General features: G+C 34.7%; 1 protein-coding gene across 1 annotated transcript in view; it reads right to left on the minus strand.

Moving 5' to 3' along the window:
• NECAB1 (N-terminal EF-hand calcium binding protein 1) overlaps positions 1–19,927 on the minus strand; it is a gene marked incomplete at both ends in the record, with an annotated part of 274,029 nt that overhangs the window by 182,667 nt on the left and 71,435 nt on the right. Inside the window, one exon of the mRNA XM_082674826.1 lies at positions 9,012–9,120. Within this exon, the coding sequence (XP_082530952.1) occupies positions 9,012–9,120 (109 nt within the window). The remainder of the gene's footprint in view (positions 1–9,011; positions 9,121–19,927) is intronic.

Consider the following 19,927-nt stretch of genomic DNA (forward strand, 5'->3'; position numbering starts at 1 on the left):
CATCAAGAATGAAATACCTGAAAGTGAGTTTAAAAGCTGGCCTTGGAATCTTTTGATTTCTGATATACAAAATAAATAGCTAAAAATCTGAAAATTTACTGAGGTGGCATGACAATGGAAAGAGCTTTGAGTTTTGTTTTCAGGCCGCCATGAAATAATCTCCAGGACTTACACTACTGTCTGTGTAACCTTGGTCAAATCACTTAAATTTCTGTATCAGATTCCTTAACTGTAGGCTGTGAATAATAATAATACTAATAATACCTTGTTATTTGTTTTTTTGTGAAGATTAAATAAGATGATGCAAGTAAGTGCCTGCCATATAGTCATTCAATAAATGTATTTCCTTATTTAATTAAAAATTAAACATTTCCTTTAGAAATTCCATATTTTTTAGAAATTATATACATATTGTCTTGATACAAAATTTGGCTTGTCTATCATCTTTGTCAGAGAAAATTAGAACCAATTATTTTTTCAGCAATTATAACTAAGGAGAAACCATTTCCTGTCACTTTAAAGAAAATCTCCTTAAAATTGTCTTCTTTATAAATCCCTCAAACTATGCTAATCTTCTTAATTATTATGTAGACTTTGTTGATTCCTCACTCTCCCTACAAGGAACAGTCCTCAGCCCCAGTCAGCACTGCAAATTGTGGAATGGTCTGATTTAGGAGGAAATTGTGGTGGTGCCAATGAAATGCCTTCACAGGAAAGAAAATAATTTTAAATGTAACTCTTAAGAAGTAGCTTGTTTTATTCTCTCCATATCTTCATGAAGTAGATATGCTCAAAGAAAATAAATGGATTTCAGAAATTATTGGAGTGAAAGGCACATTTAAAAATTGAGTGAATAATAAGGAAATTTGATGACTACAGGTTAGTTCCAATGACGAAATGGAATCAATAACTGGAGAACTGGTTATAGATTAGAGTGAGTCTTGGTAAGGTTGTAAGACTTCTATTTTCAGTCTCTAAGAATGTGGCAAAAAGTATACCTCTATAGGATGTAATCAAATAGTGCTTCTCTTAGTTATATACTCAGTTCTTTCTAATTTTTAAATTAAAAAAAATAAGGATAATGTGATATGTGACAACTGCCCAGAAAATCTGTTAGGTGATTATGGAGAAACACTAAGAGAAAAAAGACCAGGTGTTACTCACTAAGTCTGCCTAAGTTTTTTGCAGTATCTGCAAATACAGAGACTTGGTAGGACCATAAGGAAAAAGAAGGGGGATTATAGGCATGATTCTAGTGGAGTATGGGAAAACAGGAACATTGAGAATAGACACAATCAGATGGTCAAGAAGAGAGGCAGGTGTAGAGGGCTAGGGTCCTGCATAGCTCAATGGAACTAGGATGCCTATTAAAACAAAGATTTCTCCCTGGCTTCAATCTTTTCCCATATAGATAGCTTCAGATTTTCCAGATTGACTCCACACTTTGTAGGAGCTCTCTGGAGTTGAAACTCTACCAAGCTCCTTGTCCTCTAAAATATGAGATGGTAAGTGGAAGTCTTTGAGGCTAAGTAGGTGGTTATTTGATCTACAGGGGACTCAAGTTTTGCCTGCCCAGAATTTATTCCCCCTTATTTTGATAATAGCATCCTGGTTCCTGTTCACTTTATTTTTTCCTTGAAAACAGTGATTTTCCAGAGATGTGTATGAGCTCCAAGCCAGGCTAACATAATTCAAGACCAGAATTTTGCTGGTACTACTCTGAAAGAAAACCAGCCTCTTGGCGTTTGCCAAGGTGGTGGCAATATGAACCTTGAGCCTCTCGTAACCATCTTGACCTCTCAGCAAGAGAGTCTGCACAAGAGAATAGCCAACATAGAGAAAGAAGAGGTGAAAGATGATAGACAGATTCCTAGCACCACTGTTTGGGCACTTTACTCCAACACACATGAAGCCTACCTCTGGACTTTTCAGATACATGAACCAGATAATTATTTCTTTAAGTCAGCTTAATTTATGTTTCTGTCACTCACAACCAGTAAAGTCCTTCCTAGTACATCTTCTGCCCTGCTGTGAACTCTGCTAAGTAAGGCTTAGGAGAAGTTGAGGCAAATCTATAAAAAGAATGTTATTCTCTCCCTCCTTAGTTTCCTTGGCTCCTCTGGCGCCATGCCTCATTTGGCATATAAGCATGCTAAACTAACATCATTGACCACATGTGTCAGCTAACTTGTGCCTCTCTGTGGAAAACAGTATACATCTGTTGGGCTTTGTCTGCTTATGCCAAAGAGGCAACTTAATGCCTGGACAGAGGCCAGCCCACCATCTTGTTCTAACAGGTAAGTCTTGATCATAAAATGCTCCATCTGGACTCTTCGTTCTCTGTGAGTTTGCTCATGGGCAGTTTGGGCTTCATCTGAATACTTGGAGTACTCTTCTGCCAGTGTTCCTTTGCCCAATCTATACTGCTAAAACTCAACCCTGACACAGCCAGTGTGTCCACCACACTTTAGCCTGTATTCTCTGGACTTTGATTTTCACTGTGCTCTCTTGACATACAGCTACACCACCTTTTTCCATTTTCTGATTTCATGACTCTAAGTCATGCCATACTTCCTTAGCTTAGCACTTGGGACTGGGGTCTGCCCTATCCTCCAGGCACTTGGTGCTGCTCTCTTAGCGTTCAGTGCTAGTTGAAGATGTATAGGCTACGTTAATAGGGAGATCTCTCTTACCCACTATTGGAGCTATTGGAATTGGAATGACCTTTCTAGTCATAATGCAGTGCAGGCTTTGGTCTTCAGACCAACCTACTAAATACTTATTCCTTGGGTACTGATCCTGCCTTCTTTTCCTAATGCCCATAAAATGTGTCTACTTAAGGAGGGTAATGGGTAACTCAAGGGAGAAGGCGGTTTCATCAACCAACTAATCAAGCTTTAAAATTTAACTGTTATGCACAAGTATAAAATGAACGGATTTTCCTGTTTCAGAAGGAATAAAATTCTATCATCTAAAACAAACCCTTTGATATTATTACTCTCCAATTATTATGGGACTTTATCTCATTATTGGTGCATAAAAACTGTCTTCAAATATTAGAAAGACTTGTTATAAAATATTCATATTCTGCATGGCCCTAAGAAATTGAACAAATTAAGTGAAACTTTAGAGAGAAAAGTTTCATGTTAGGTTAAGAAAGAAAATTTTAAACTTTCAAGTCTAGCTCAAGATGAACTATGATTTTTTGTAGGTGGTAATTTTTTTGTTTGTTTGTTTGCTTTAATGTGCTTCAGTGATTTAACAAGTACTGGGTTGAAATACCAGTGCTCAGCATCCAAAAAAATTATTTTAGTCTGGAATAAGGAACACCTGATCTGAAGACATCAGTTGTCCATCTCTATCACAGGCTTCCATCTGCAGGCCCCAAGAAACTTTCCTGTGTGTTCACTGTCTGATATAACAGCAAAACTTCCATCTGGTCTACTGTTTGGTCTATCCTGACAATCTGGAACTCCAAATTGCTATACTGGAAGAATCATTTTTGCCTCCAGGGGATCATTCTCCCTGCCTGTGCTGTGAATCTCTTCTACAAGGAATTATGCTAATTTCTTAATGTATTCCTCTAACTGGCTGAAAAATGTGGACATGCTGGCTTTCTGATAAGTGAAAACACTTCTTTTGATGTTGAAGAATAATTGACTAGATTAGTTGCAGGTGTACAACATAGTGATTCAATATTGCTATACATTACAAAATGATCACAGTAAATCTAGTTACTATTTATCATCATACAATGTTATTACAATATTATTGACTGTATTCCTCATGCAGTACAATTCATCCCCATGACTCATAGCAATTCACAATTTTTAACAATATTTGCAGTTATTATAAAATATTAGCTATATTCCCTACGCTGTCATCATATCCTCGTAGCTTATTCATTTTATACATAATATTTTGTACCTCTAGTCCCCCAACCCTATATTGATGCTCTCCCCTCTCTCTCCCCATTGGCAACCACTATTTTGCTCTCTACATCTGTAAGTCTGCTTCTTTTTTGTTATATTCACTAGTTTGTTGTAATTTTTAGATTCCACATGTAAGTGATATCACACATTATTCGCCTTCTTTATTTTACTTATTTCACCTAGCATTATATCCTCCAAAAGTCCATCCATATTGTTGCAAATGGCAAAATTTTATTCTCTTTATGGCTGAATAGTATTATATTGTATGTATGTACCACATCTTCCTTATTCATCCATCTATTGATGGACTCTTAGGTTGCTTCCAAATCTTGGCTATTGTAAATAATGCTGCAGTGAACATGGGGGTGCATGTATCTTTTTGATTTTGTTTTCTTCAGAAAAATACTCAGAAGTGAAATAGCTAGATTGTATGGTAGCTCTATCATTAATTGTTTGAGGAAACTCTACACTATGTTTTCATAGTAACTGTACCAAATTGCATTCCCACCAAGAGTGCATAAGGTTTCCCTTTACTCCACATCCTGACCAACATTTGCTATTGGTTGTATTTTTGATAGTACCCATTCCGACAGGTGTGAGGTGATATCTCATTGTGGTTTTCATTTGCAGTTTGCTGATAATTAGTGACCTTGAGCATATTTTCATGTGTCTGATGGCCATCTTTATTTCTTCTTTGGAAAAATATCTATTCAAGTCCTCTGCCCTTTTTTACTTGGTTGTTTTTTTTGAGGTTGAGTTGTATGAGTTCCTTGTATATTTTGGATACTGAGATACTGACTTCTTTTCCAATATATAGTTTGAAAATATCTTCTCACATTCAGTAGGCTACCTTTTCATTTTTCTGATATTTTCTTTCACTGTGTAAAAGCTTTTTAGTTTGATGTAGTCTTATTTATTTATTTTTGCTTTTGTTTCCCTTGCCTGAGGAGACAAATCCAAAAAAATATTGCTAAGACTAATGTCAAATAGCATACTGCCTGTGTTATCTTCTAAAGGTTTTATGGTTTAAGGCCTTACATTTATGTTTTTAATCCATTTTGAGTATATTTTTTATATGGCATGAGAAAGTAGTCCAGTTTGATTATTTTGTAAGTAGCTGTCTGGTTCTCCCAATACCATTTATTGAAGAAGCTGTCTTTTCTCCATTGTATGTCCTTTCCTCCTTTGTTGTAGACTAATTGAACATATAAACATGGGTTTATTTCTGGGCTCTTAATTCTGTTCCACTGATCTATGTTTTCATGCCAGTACCATACTGTTTTGATTACTGTAGCTTTGAGGTATAGTTTGAAATGAGGGAGTGGGATACATCCAGTGTTGTTTTTCTTTCTCAAAATTGTTTAGATTATTCAGGGTCCTTTGTGTTTCCAGGCAAATTTTAGAATTATTTGTTCTAGTTCTGTGGAAATTACCATTGGTATTTTGATAGGGATTACACTAAAACTGTAGATTGCTTTGGGTGGCATGGACATTTTAACAATATTAATTCTTCCAATTCCTTAGCACAGTATATATTTCCCTTTGTATGTTGTTATCTTCAATTTCTTTCATCAATGTTTTATAGTTTTCCAAATGGGTCTTTTACCTCCTTGGTTAGATTTATACCTAGGAATTTTATTAGTTTTGATGCCACTGTAAATGAGATAGTTTTCTTAATTTCTCTTTCTGATAGTTTGTTCTTAGTGTACAGAAATGCAACAGATTTCTGTGTGTTAATTTTTTATCCTACAACTTTACTGAATTCATTGAAAGTTCTAGTAGTTTTTTGGCAGTGTGTTTAGAATTTTCTATATATAGTATCTATACTATATAGAATTTTCTATATATAGTATCATGTCATCTGCAAACAATGACAGTTTTACTTATTCCTTCCAATCTGAATTCTTTTATTTCCTTTGCTAGTCTAATTGCCTTGGCTAGGACTTCCAGTACTATGTTGAATAGGAGTGGTAGATTGAGCATGCTTTTCTTGTTACTGATCTTTGTGGGAAAAGTTTCAACCTTTCACTGTTGAATATGATGTTAGCTGTGCATTAGTTATTTACGCCTTTATTATGTTGAGGTATATTACTTCTACACCCATTTTGTCGAGAGGTTTTAAATCATAAATTGGTGTTGAATTTTGTCAAAAGTTTTTCTCCATCTGTTTAGATGATCATATGATTTTTACTCTTCCATTTGTTAATGTGGTGTATCCTATTAATTGATTTGCTGATATTAAACCATCCTTGCCTCTGGGGGATAAATCTGGGATGAATCCCACTTGATCATGTTGTTTGATCCTTTTAATGTATTGTTGAATTCAATGTGCTAAAATTTTTTTGAGGATTTTTGCACCTATGTTCACCAGAGATATGGGCCTATCATTTTCTTTTTCTGTGGGGTCTTTGTCTAGTTTTGGTATCAGGGTAATGCTGGCCTCTTGCAATGAGTTCAGAAGCATTCCTTCCTCTTCAATTTTTTTTTTGGCGGGGGGAGGAATAGTTTGAGAAGGATAGGCATTAACTCTTCTAAATATTTGAGAGAATTCACCTGTGAAGCCAACTAGTCCTGAACTTATGTTTGTTCTATTACTGATTATTTTTCATTACTGGTAATAGGTCTGTTAATATTTTCTATTTCTTCCTGATTCAGTCTTGGGATATTTATGTTTCTAGGAACTCATCCATTTCTTCTAGGTGGTCCATTTTATTGGTGTATAATTGTTCTTAGCAATCTCTTATGATCCTTTCTATTTCTATAACATGGGTTGTAACTTCTTTTTCATTTCTTATTTTATTGATTTGGGACCTCTCCTTTTTTCTTGATGAGTCTGTCTGAAGTTTTATCAATTTTGTTTATCTTTTCAAAGAATCAGCTCTTAGTTTCATTGATTTTTTTTGTCTCTTTTTTAGTCTCTATTACATTTATTTCTCCTATGTTCATTATTATTGCTTTCTTCATACTAACATTAGATTTTTGTTGGCATTTCTTTTTCTAGTTCCTTTAGGTGTAAGATTAAGCTGTTTCTCTGGGATTTTTCTTCTTTCCTGAGGTAGGCTTGTATCTCTATAAACTTCCCTCTTACAACTGTTTTTGCTGTGTCCCATAGATTGTGGATTGTTGTGTTTCTATTTTCATTTGTGTGATTTCCTCTTTGATTTCTTCAGTGACTCATTAGTTATTTAGTATATATAACTGTATATATTTAGGTGCTCCCATGTTGGATTTAAATATATTTATAAATGTTATATCTCCTTATTGCATTTATCTCTTTATCATTATGTAATGTCCTAGTTTGTCTCTTGTTACAGTCTTTGTTTAAAAGTCTATTTTATCTGATATAAATATTGCTACCCTGGCTTTCTTTTCATTTCTGCTTGCATGGAATACCTTTTTGCATCCCCTCACTTTCAGTCTTTGTGTGTCTTTAGACCTGAAGTAAGTCTCTTGTAGGCAGCATACATATGGGTCTTATTTTTGTATCCATTCAGGCACTCTGTGTTGTTTGATTGGAGCATTTCATCCATTTACATTTAAAGTAGTTATTGATAAGTACGTATCAATTGCCATTTTGTTAATTGTTTTCAGTTCATTTTTATAATTCTTTATTGTTCCTTCCTTTTTCTTTTGCACTCTTCCAATGTGACTTGATGCTATGTTTAGTGTTATTTTTGGATTCCTTTCTCTATTTTGTGTGTATATCTATTATAGATTTGTGTTTGTGGTTACCATGTGGTTTATATATAACAATATATATATGTGTATATATATATGTATATATATATATACACACACACACACACGATAATTATACTTTACTGATCTCTTAAGTTCAAATGCATTCTAACAGACCTGCACCCCCACCCAACATTTAATATTTTTTATTTCACATTTTGCATTTAAAAAAATATCCCTTAACTACTTATGGTGGATTAGATGATTTTACTACTTTTGTCTTTTAACCTGCCTACTAGTTTTGTGAGTGATTGATCTACCATCTTTACTGTGTATTTTCCTTTACGAATGAGATCTTTACCTTCATAATTTTCATATTTCTGTTTGTGGTCTTTCTTTTCCACTTAGAGAACTCCCTTTAACATTTATTGTACAGACATTTTAGTGGTACCAAACTCTTTTAGATTTTGTTTGTCTTAAAACTATCTCTCCTTCAAATCTGAATTTTACCCTTGTTGGGTAGAATATTTTTCATTATATATTTTTTTCCTTTTATCACTTTAAATATAGTGACATAACCACTTTGAAAATATTTGGAAAGAAAGAAGGAAAACATTGAAAATATATCTTGTTGGTTAAATTTTCCTCTTTAACTTGCAAGTTAAATTTTCCTCTTTTGTCACATAAATAATATTTTTAAAATATTTTGCTTGATCATGAGAAGCAAATATTTTTTAGAAATGTAATCATAGCTGTGCCTATAGTGCAACATAATAAAGCACTTTAAATTTCAAAAATTAAGTAAATCATTTCTTGTAAAATGACTCAAAAAAATCCATCAGCTAAACCTACAAATTTTCAGAGCTCATATTTTATTTTGCTAGATTTTAAAATAAATCAAGTAGATCACTATATACTTTGATTGCTCAGAGAAAATTCTGTGTCCCGCATTACATACATCTCTCAGGTAACACTGATTTGGAGTTCAGCACACACATCTGAATTGTCCAGATAATTGCTGCAATTTCCTATTTTACTACAGTAACATAAAAATGGACTTAGAACAATTTTTAAATGAAGCAAACTGAGATGAAATCTAAGAAACAAGGTAAAATCCTACTTTCTTATTAATGGCAGAATTAGAATTATTTATAACCTATGCTTTGTTTTAATTCTGCAAACTCTTTATGAGAACTTCCTACAGAAAATCTTTATTTTCCAGTTCAAAATTCAGTTTTTCACAGCATTTCAATTGTTAGAGGCTATCTCAGAACTGAACATAGGCGTGTTACAGAATGTGTCCTCTACAGCTTTACTCCATCTCTGTTTCATTGGTATGTACTTGTTCATGCCCTTTCTACTTTATTTACAGAATGTAGTGATTTAAAAAAAGTTCCTTACTTGGTATTATGTGTATCAATGGTATGGAAGAGGTCACGTAACTCTTCTCCACTCAGAACACCATCTGCAAAATATGCTTTGAATTCTTCAAAGGACAATTTTCCATCATCTAAAATGGTAAGAACAAACAAAAAAGAAGCAAATCATTTCAATTTTGTATGTTATTATATCTTTTAATTTTTAACATTTTGATCAAATGCTTGAACAGGTTTGTTTGTGCATGTATACATGTATTCAAAAAGGAAGAACAATTTCAGGTGTTTAAAATAAAAATAATTACCCACCCAGACCGAAGAATGGCCACAGGCCCCCACCTCCTCCTTCCCAGACCCAAGGAGTGGTCATGGGTCTCTGCTATCTCCCTCTTGGAATCCAGGAGTAGTTGTGGGCTCCTGCCACCTCCCTCCCAGATACCAGGAGTCATTGCAAGCCAAGAGTGGTTGCAAGCCACCACTGCCACCCTTGCAGACCCCAGGAGTGGTTGAGAGCCCCCACTGCCACCTGCCCAAACTCCAGGAGTGGTTGTGAGCCACCTCTGCTCCCATCCTGTGTCCCAGGGCCATTCCTGAGCCATTGCCACCACTGAGAACTCCAGGACTGGGCACCAGTAGCCACATCTGCGTACCACCTATCAAGGGGATAATGACCAGCACATGCTGAGGAAAGAGGTGCCAGGCATGCATACTAAAAAAAGCCCTCAGACCAAAAATACTAAATCCATACAAGCTACACAGGGATGCTCCCACGTATAAAGAGTCCTCCAAGACCAGAGTACATAATTGCTTCTCCTAAACCCACAGAGAGAAATAAAAGTAAAATGAAGCAGAGGAACCACTCCCAGTTAAAAGACCAAGAGCATTCCCCTGAAAGAACAAACAATGAAGCAGACCTATTCAATATGATAGACACTGATTTAAAACAGGAGATAATGAAAATACTGAAGGAATTAAGAAGGGGTATCAATGGAAATGCAGAGTACAGAAAAAAGAAACTAGAAAGATGAACCAAGAAATATTAGAAAACTCATTTGCCAAGATAAAAGCTGAGTTAAAGTCAATGAATAGCAAAATGAATAATGCAGAAGAACAAATAAGTGACCTGGAATAATGGAATAAGGAATAATGGAAATCGTCCAATCAAGACAGAAAGCCAAATTAAAAAAAAATTAGAAAAAAGCAATACAAGAGACCTATGGGATAATATAAACTATGCCAACCTATGCAAAATAGGGATTCCAGGAGGGAAAGAAAGCAAAAAGGGATCAAAAATGTGTTTGAAGAAATTATGGCTGAAAACTTCCCAAATGTAAAGAAAGAAACAGATATCCGCGTACAGGAAGCACAGAGGGTCCCAAACAAGATAAACCCAAGCAGACCTACACTAAGACATACTATAATAAAAATGTCAAAAGTTAAAGACAAAGAGAAGATTCTAAAGGCAGTAAGAGAAAAGCAAAGAGTTAATTACAAGGGAACCCCACTAACACTATCAGCTGATTTCTCTACAGAAACGTTGTAGGCCAAAAGCAAGTGTCAAGATATATTTAAAGTCCTGGAAGGGAAAAATTTGCAAACTAGAATACTCTACACAGCAAGATTATCCTTTAGAAGAGGAGAGATAAAAAACTTCCCAGACAAGCAAAAATTAAAAGAATACAGCAATACTATACTTATCCTAAAGGAAATATTGAAAGTTCTTCTCTAAATAGAAAAGAAGTAAGAATCTATAAGAAAAAGAAAATTACAATTGGAAAATAATCACTTAAAGAAACCAGTACACAGATTAAAACATTTTAATGAAATGTTTTAATCAAAATTAATCAGAATGTTTTAAATTTTAATCAAAATATTTTAAAATCAAAAATATTTTCTGTGAAAGTGATGACAACCACAATGAATAGCAAAAAGAAGAACATGAAGATGTAAGAGAGGACATCAAAATCATAAAATGTGGGGGAGGAGAGTAAGAAAATGTGGATTTTTTTTTTCCCTAGAATGTGTTTGAGCCTATATGACTACCAGTCTAAGGCAACTATATATAGGAAGGAGTTAACATACATGAAAAACAGTGTAACCACAAGTCAGAAACACACAATAGATTCACAAAAACCAAAAAGAGAACATAAGTATAATACAAAAGGAAAATCATCAAATGATGAAAGGAAAAACAAAAGGAAAAAGAAATGGACAAAGAAGAAATATAAAATCAATGGGAAAATAAGGTTTTAAATGGCAATAAATATATATCTATCAATAATTACCTTAAATGTTAATGGACTAAATGCTCCAGTCAAAAGACAGAGTGGCAGGTTGGATAAAAAAACAAGAGTGTACAGTATACCGCTTACAAGAGATGCACTTTAGGGCAAAGAACACACATAGATTGAAAGCCAGGGGATGGAAAAAGGTATTTCATGCAAATGGAAATGAAAAGAAAGTGGGGGTCCCAATACTCATATCAGACAAAATAGACTTTAAAACAAAGGCTATAAAGAAAGATAAAGAAGGACACTATATAATGATAAAAGGATCAATACAAAAGGATTTTACACTTATCAACATATATGTACCTAAAATAGGAGCACCCAAATACATAAAGCAAATACTAACAGACACAGAGGGAGAAATTGACAGGAATACAATAATAGTAGGAGACTTTAACACCCCACTCACATCAATGGACAAATCTTCCAGACAGAGAATCAATAAGGCAACAGAGATCCTAAGTGATGCAATAGGACAGTTAGACTTAATTGATATTTTCACAACATTACATCCAAAAAACCAGATTACACATTCTTTTCAAGTGCACATGGAACATTCTCTAGAATTAACCACATACTAGGGCACAAAACAAGCCTCTACAAATTTAAGACTATAGAAAATATCTCAAGCATCTTTTCTGACAACAACAACATGAAACTAGAAATTAACCACAGAAAAGGAAATGAGAAAAAAATGATTCCATGGAAACTAAACAACATGCTTCTAAAAAACCAATGGGTCAATGATGAAATCAAAGAGGAAATTAAAAAATACCTTGAGACAAATGGCAATGAAAACACAGCCATACAAAGTCTATGGGATACAGCAAAAGCAATTCTTAGAGGGAAGTTTATAGCAATACAGGCCTTCCTCCAAAAAGAAGAAAAATCTCAAATAAACAACTTAACCAACCACTTAAAAGAATTAGAAAAAGAAGAAAAACAAAACCTGAAGTCAGAAGAAGGAAGGAAATAATAAAAACTAGAGAGGAAATGAATAAAATAGAAATTTAAAAAATAGGACAAAATCAGTAAGACCAGGAGTTGATTCGTTGAAAGGATAAACAAGATTGACAAACTTCTGGCCAGGCTCACTAAGAAGAAAAGAGAGAAAACCCAAATAAACAAAATAAGAAATGAAAAAGGAGACATAACAATTGATACTACAGAATAACAAAAAACCATAAGGGAATACTATGAATAATTATATGTCAAAAATTTGGTGACCTAGAAGAAATAGGACAAGTTTCTAGAAACATACAGAATTGAATCAAGAAGAAATAAATAATTTGAACAGACTGATCACTAGAACTGAAATAGAGTCTGTAATTTAAAAACTCCCTACAAATAAAAGTCCAGGACCAGATGGCTTCACAGGTGAATTCTAGCAAACATACAAAGAAGAATTTATATCAATTCTTCTCAAATTCTTACAGAAAATTGAAGAGCAGGGAACACTCCCAAGGACATTTTAATGAAGCCACCATATCACTGATAATAAAACCAGACTAACACACCATCAGAAAAAAAAAATTACAGGCCAATATTTTTGATGAACATAGATGCGAAACTTCTCAACAAAATATTAACAAACCAAATCCAACAACACATGAAAATGATCATAACCGTGACCAAGTGGGATTCATCCCAAGTTTACAAGGATGGTTCAACACACACAAATCAATCAATGTGATACACCATATAAACGAAAGAAAAAACAAAAACCACATGATCATCTCAATAGATGCAGAAAAAGCATTTGACAAAATTCAACATCCATTCATGATAAAAATTCTTATCAAAGTGGATGGAGAGGGAACATATCTCAAAATAGTAAAAACTATTTATGACAAACCCACAGCCAATATAATAGTCAAAGGTGAAAAGCTGAAAGCCTTCCTGCTAAAATCTGGAGCAAGGCAACATTGCCCACTCTCACCTCTTCTATTCAACACAGTATTGGGAGTCCTAGCCACAGCAATCAGACAAGAAAAAGAAATAAAATGTATCCAAATTGGAAGGGAAGAGGTAAAATTGTAATTATATATAGATGATACACTGTATGATACCCTAAAGACTCCACACAAAAACTGCTAGAACTGATAAATGAATTCAGTAATGTAGCAAGATACAAGATTAACATACAGAAGTCAGTTGCATTTCTTTACAACAACAATGAAATATCAGAAAGAATGTAAAAAGAAAACAAAAAACAATACTTTCTAAAATCACAACCCCCAAAATAAAATACTTAGGAATAAACCTCACCAAGAAGGTGAAAGACTCATAAGCTGAGAGCTATAAAACATTAATAAAGGAAATTGAAAATGATTCAAAGAAATGGAAAGATATCACATGCTCTTGGATTGGAAGAATTAATATTGTTAAAATGGCAATAGTACCCAAAGCAATCTACAGATTTAACACAATCTCTATCAAATTACCAATGGCACTTTTCACAGAACTAGGACAAATAACCCTAAAATTCATCTGGAACCATAAAAGACTCAGAACTGCCAAAGCAATCCTGAAAAAAGAACCAAGCAGGAGGCATAACCATCCCAGACTTCAGAGAATACTACATAGCTACAGTAATAAAACAGTGTGGTACTGGCACAAAAACAGAATATGGATCAATGGAAAAGAAGAAAGAGCCCAGAAGTAAACCCACACACCGCAGTCAATTAATCTTCAACAAAGGAGGCAAGAAGGTACAATGGGAAAGGAGTCTTTTCAGCAAAGGGTGTTGGGAAAGTTGGACAGCTGCATGTAAATCAATGAAGTTAGAAAACAACCTAATTCTATCAAACATTTAGAGAAGAGCTAACACCTATCCTTCTCAAACTCTTCCAAAATATAGCAGAGGGAGGAACACTCGCAAACTCATTCTACAAGGCCACAATTACCCTGACAACAAAACCAGACAAAGATGTCACAAAGAAAGAAAACTACAGGCCAATATCATTGATGAACATAGATGCAAAATCTTCAACAAAATACGAGCAAACAGAATCCAACAGCACAGTAAAAGGACCATACACCATGATCAAGTGGGGTTTATTCCAACAATGCAAGGATTCTTCAATATATGTAAATCAATCAATGTGATACACCATATTAAGAAATTGAAGGAGAAAAACCATATGATGATCTCAATAGATGCAGAGAAAGCTTTCGACAAAATTCAGCACCAATTTATCATAAAAACACTGCAGAAAGTAGGCATAGAGGGAACTTTCCTCAACATAATAAAGGCCATATATGACAAACCCACAGTCACATCGTCCTCAATGGTGAAAAACTGAAACCATTTCCACTAAGATCAGGAACAAGACAAGGTTGCCCACTCTCACCACTCTTATTCAACATAGTTTTAGAAGTTTTACCCACAGCAATCAGAGATGAAAAAGAAGTAAAAGGAATCCAAATCAGAAAATAAGAAATAAAGCTGTCACTGTTTGCAGATGACATGATACTCTACATAGAGAATCCTAAAGATGCTATCAGAAAACTACTAGAGCTAATCAATGAATTTAGTAAAGTAGCAGGATACAAAATTAATGCACAGAAATCTCTGGCATTCTTATACACTAGTGATGAAAAATCTGAAAGTGAAATTAAGAAAACACTTGCGTTTACCATTGCAACAAAAAGAATAAAATATCTAGGAAAAAACCTACCTAAGGAGACAAAAGACCTGTATGTAGAAAATTATAAGACACTGATGAAAGAAATTAAAGATGATACAAATAGGTGGAGAGATATACCATGGTCTTGGATTGGAAGAATTAACATTGTGAAAATGACTCTGCAACCCAAAGCAATCTACAGATTCAATGCAATCCCTATCAAACTACCACTGACATTTTTCACAGAGCTAGAACAAAAATTTTCACAATTTGTATGGAAACAAAAAGGCCCCGAATAGCCAAAGCAATCTTGAGAATGAAAAACGGAGCTGGAGGAATCAGGCTCCCTGACTTCAGACTATACTACAAAGCTACACTAATCAAGACACTATGGTACTGGCACAAAACCAGAAATATAGATCAATGGAACAGAATAGAAAGCCCAGAGATTATCCCACACACTTATGGTCACCTTATCTTTGATAAAGGGGCAAGAATATACAGTGGAGAAAAGACACCCTCTTCAATAAGTGGTGCTGGGAAAACTGGACAGGTACATGTAAAAGTATGAAATTAGAACACTCACTAACACTATACACAAAAATAAACTCAAAATGGATAAAAAATAAACTCAAAATGGATTAAAGACCTAAATGTAAGGCCAGACACTATCAAACTCTTAGAGGAAAACATATGCAGAACACTCTATGACATAAATCACAGCAAGATGCTTTTTGACCCACATCCTAGAGAAATGGAAATAAAAACAAAAATAAACAAATGGGACCTAATGAAACTAAAAAGCTTTTGCACAGCAAAGGAAACCATAAAGAAGGCCAAAAGACAACCCTCAGAATGTTAAAATATTTGCAAATGAAGCAACTGACAAATGATTAATCTCCAAAATTTACAAGGAGCTTATGCAGCTCAATAAGAGAAAAAGAAACAACTCAATCCAAAAATGGTCAGAAGACCTAAACAGACATTTCTCCCAAGAAGATATACAGATTGCCAACAAACACATGAAAGAATGCTCAACATCATTAATCATTAGAGAAATGCAAATCAAAACTACAATGAGATATCATCTCACACCAGTCAGAATGGCCATCATCAAAATATCTAGAAACAATAAATGCTGTAGAGGGTGTGGAGAAAAAGGAACACTCTTGCACTGTTGGTGGGAATGTAAATTGATACAGCTACTATGGAGATCAGTATGGAGTTTCCTTAAAAACTACAAATAGAACTACCATACAACCCAGCAATCCCACTACTGGGCATATACCTTGAGAAAATCATAATTCGAAAAGAGTCATGTACCAAAATGTTCATTGCAGCTCTATTTACAATAGCCAGGACATGGAAGCAGCCTAAGTGTCCATCAACCAATGAATGGATAAAGAAGATGTGGCACATATATACTATGGAATATTACTCAGCCATAATAAGAAACGAAATTGAGTTATTTGTAATGAGGTGGATGGACCTAGAGTCTGTCATACAGAGTGAAGTAAGTCAGAAAGAGAAAAACAAATACCGTATGCTAACATGTATATATGGTATCTAAGAAGAAGAAAAAAAAATGTCATGAAGAACCTAGGGGTAAGACAGGAATAAGGACATAGACCTACTAGAGCATGGATTTGAGGATATGGGGGAGGGGAAGGGTAAGCTGTGACAAAGTGAGAGAGTGGCATGGGCATATATGCACTATTAAACGTAAAATTGATAGCTAGTGGGAAGTAGCCACATATCACAGGGGGATCAGTAGATGATTTGTGACCTTGTAGAGGGGTGGAATAGGGAGGGTGGGAGGGAGGGAGATGCAAGAGGGAAGAGATATGGGAACATATGTATATATATAACTGATTCACTTTGTTATAAAGCAGAAACTAACACACCATTGTAAAGCAATTATACTGCATTAAAGATGTTAAAAATAAATAAATAAATAAGTACGTAAGTAAGTAAGCAATGTGACTATACTTAACAGTATTGTATTGTACAATTGAAATTTGTTAAAAGGGCAGAGCTTGTGTTCTCACTACACATAAAAAAAGAAAATGGTAACTATGTGAGGTGATGCGTATGTTAAGTAGTTTGATAGTGATTAATATTTTACAATGTATATGTATATCAAATCATCAAGTTGCATACTTTGTACAATTTTAAACTGTCAACTATACCTCAATAAAGCTGGGGGTGGTTGGGGGAGAGAATGAATATATATTGGAAGGAGAGGAGAAGCCAGAGAGAAACAGAGAGTCAATGTCGTGAAAAACCTGAAAAATCATGGTAGAGTTTTGAATTTACCCAAAGAGGCACTGTCATATTGGAAAGCTTACTGTGGCTACAGTGAGTAAAATGGAGTGGAGAGGTAAGACACTAGAAGAGAATACCCATAAGAGGACATTGTAGTAATTCCTACAAGAATCAACTTGGCATAAACCTTGGTGGTGACAGTAAGAACAAGGAGAAGTAGACAGATTTACAATCTGTTTAGGAAAAAGAATCAACAGGAACTGATGATCAGTTAGAGGTGATGGGTGAGAGGGAACAATAAATCAAGAATTATACCCACTTCCCAGGACTGAGCAATCACATGGACAATATCACCATTGTAAAAGAGAACACAGGGCAAAAAGTGTGGGGTGAAGTAAACTGCTGTTTTGGACATGTTAAAATTAGATGTTTCTGTGGAATAAGTAGAGGCACCCAGTGAGCAGTAGGGTCATACAAGTCTAGAAAAGGAGAGGATGGGGCAGGGAGGGAAGGAGTAAATGAAAGAAGGAGGGAGGGAGGAAGGGGGAGGGAAGAAAGGGGAGGGAGGAAAAGAAGAAGGGAGAGAGAGAGAGAGGTAGAGAGAAAGAAAGAGAAAGGCCGACTGGAATGTATGCTTGGGAGCTATCAATGCATGGGAATTAAAGGTCCTAGAAGTAAGGGAATTCGTTCTCCCAAGAAGAATTCCTACAGTGAGGAAGAAAAAGCCCCAGAACAGACTTTGGAAATGCCAACTAAATTCTTTATGTTTCAGATTTTATAAATGTTTAACTGTTGCAAGGATTAACTGAGAGGCTATATACAAAACATTTAGCATGGTAACTAACACATAGTTCAACAATAGTGATCTGGGAAACAGGTTTACTAGTTCAGTCTTGGTAAGTGAAGATCATTTATGTGTTTTTAATTCTCATTTTCTTCTCTTCCTTGAAAAGTCCTTACACAGACAATCGATATTTAACATGTTTGTTTAAAAATAGAAATTTTTATTTATTTTCTTAGGTAATCAGGTTTTGAAAATCCTAAAATTGGTACTTCTGTGAAAAGAGATTCTTTAAACATTCATTTAATTTCTCCTTCAAGTTTCATGTCCACAAATATGCCAACAACTAGAGTTCTAATCTCAGTATTTCCCCTCCTTCTATTGCAAGCTAAATCTTGTCTTTGTATTTAAAATGACTATCCTCTCAAAACACTGGCTTTTCTTTCATGTATTAAAACATTTTTGAACACTCTAAATATTTTAGTTTGTCAAGATTAAAATACAAAAACATGATCATCTTCAATAATAACCATCCTGGTACAAAATGAACACCTGGAAAGCATTACTGGGTTTAATACACAAAGGACAGCATATACTTTGCACGTGGATGCAAATTTTAGAGGCAGAAATTAAAAATACCAACCTCAATTCTAAACTGAAGTTCTTAAATTGTAAATTCAGAAAAATTAATAATATATTACTATTTTGTTAAATTTAAAGATTAAATACTTTCTGTTAAATGTACATGTCACCTTGCACAAGTCATTTAGTATCATTATTCATTAACTTCCTCATCTCTGAATGAAAGCCCCTATTATTCCAACCTTCTACATATATATATATATATTTAATGATTTACTGCCATTATGTAAATAAAAATAAAATAGAAGCTCTTCCAATTTCAGCTCTGATATATAAAGACCTTAGACATCATCACTTCTGTCCTTAAAACAACAAAAAGCTGAACGCTGAACAAACTCAAAATCAATTACTTTTCTGGGACTCTTTGGAGAACTGAGGTCAAGGGCAAACCACTAGTCAAAATCTGGAGAAATAGGCAAAACCAGAGAATCACAGCCAAGATCTGTTTCCCCAGAGCAGAAGCTACGGGAACCATAAACTGATAGGAACAGTTAAATGGTAGTTTTGATGAAATGCTGGAGACCGAGTGTAAACTAGCATGAGAGGAGGAAACTCTTTGGGGCTTTAGTCTTTGGGGAGCTTCCATACTTTAATGGGTTTTACCTCCAGGAACCCTATCAGGCTCTTACTGAGGAGACAAGAAAGATCTGGAAGTGGAAGGGGAAGAGTAATTGTGAAATGTACATGAGTGTTTTCCATGACAATGGTCTACTCTCCAGGGGCAAAGATTTTACCAGAGACATATCCCACCTGGGGGAAGGGCATTTCCCCACTGCAGTCCCATCTAGCCTACCTGTCTCAACTAAGAGTAGGAGGAACTAAAAGACATTGGGAAGGTCACAGCCCAGGGACACAGACCCACTGAAAAACTTGTATTTAATCATAATAGTATAGAACACATCTGCTCCCCCATTCTTTACCATCACACCAACAGGGCTGCCAAATAATAATAGTACATGACAGCTGAAAGAACTGTCACACTTCCAGAGAAGGAGTGCTTAGGGAAGCCCAAAGTCAATAAAAAAGACAAGAGAAATTTAAAGCCTCTGGCAACTACTAGTAGAGAAAACATTAAATACAACCCAACTCCTAGTCAGATTAACATAAATTCTCACACTAGAAGCCTAAGTACTTATTCTATTACCTGATACATCACATCTGGCTTTCACAAAAAAATTACAAGGCATGATAAAATGCAAGAAAAGCACAGTCTAAAAAGACAAAAAAGCATAAGAACCAGACTCAGCTATGACACAGATATTGGAATTATCAAACAAGAAATTTAAAATAACTATGATTAATATGTTATGGGAATAATGGAAAATGTAGACAATAA

This window comes from Grampus griseus, assembly GCF_964374135.1.
Source record: "Grampus griseus genome assembly, chromosome: 17".
Taxonomy (NCBI): Eukaryota; Metazoa; Chordata; class Mammalia; order Artiodactyla; family Delphinidae; genus Grampus; species Grampus griseus.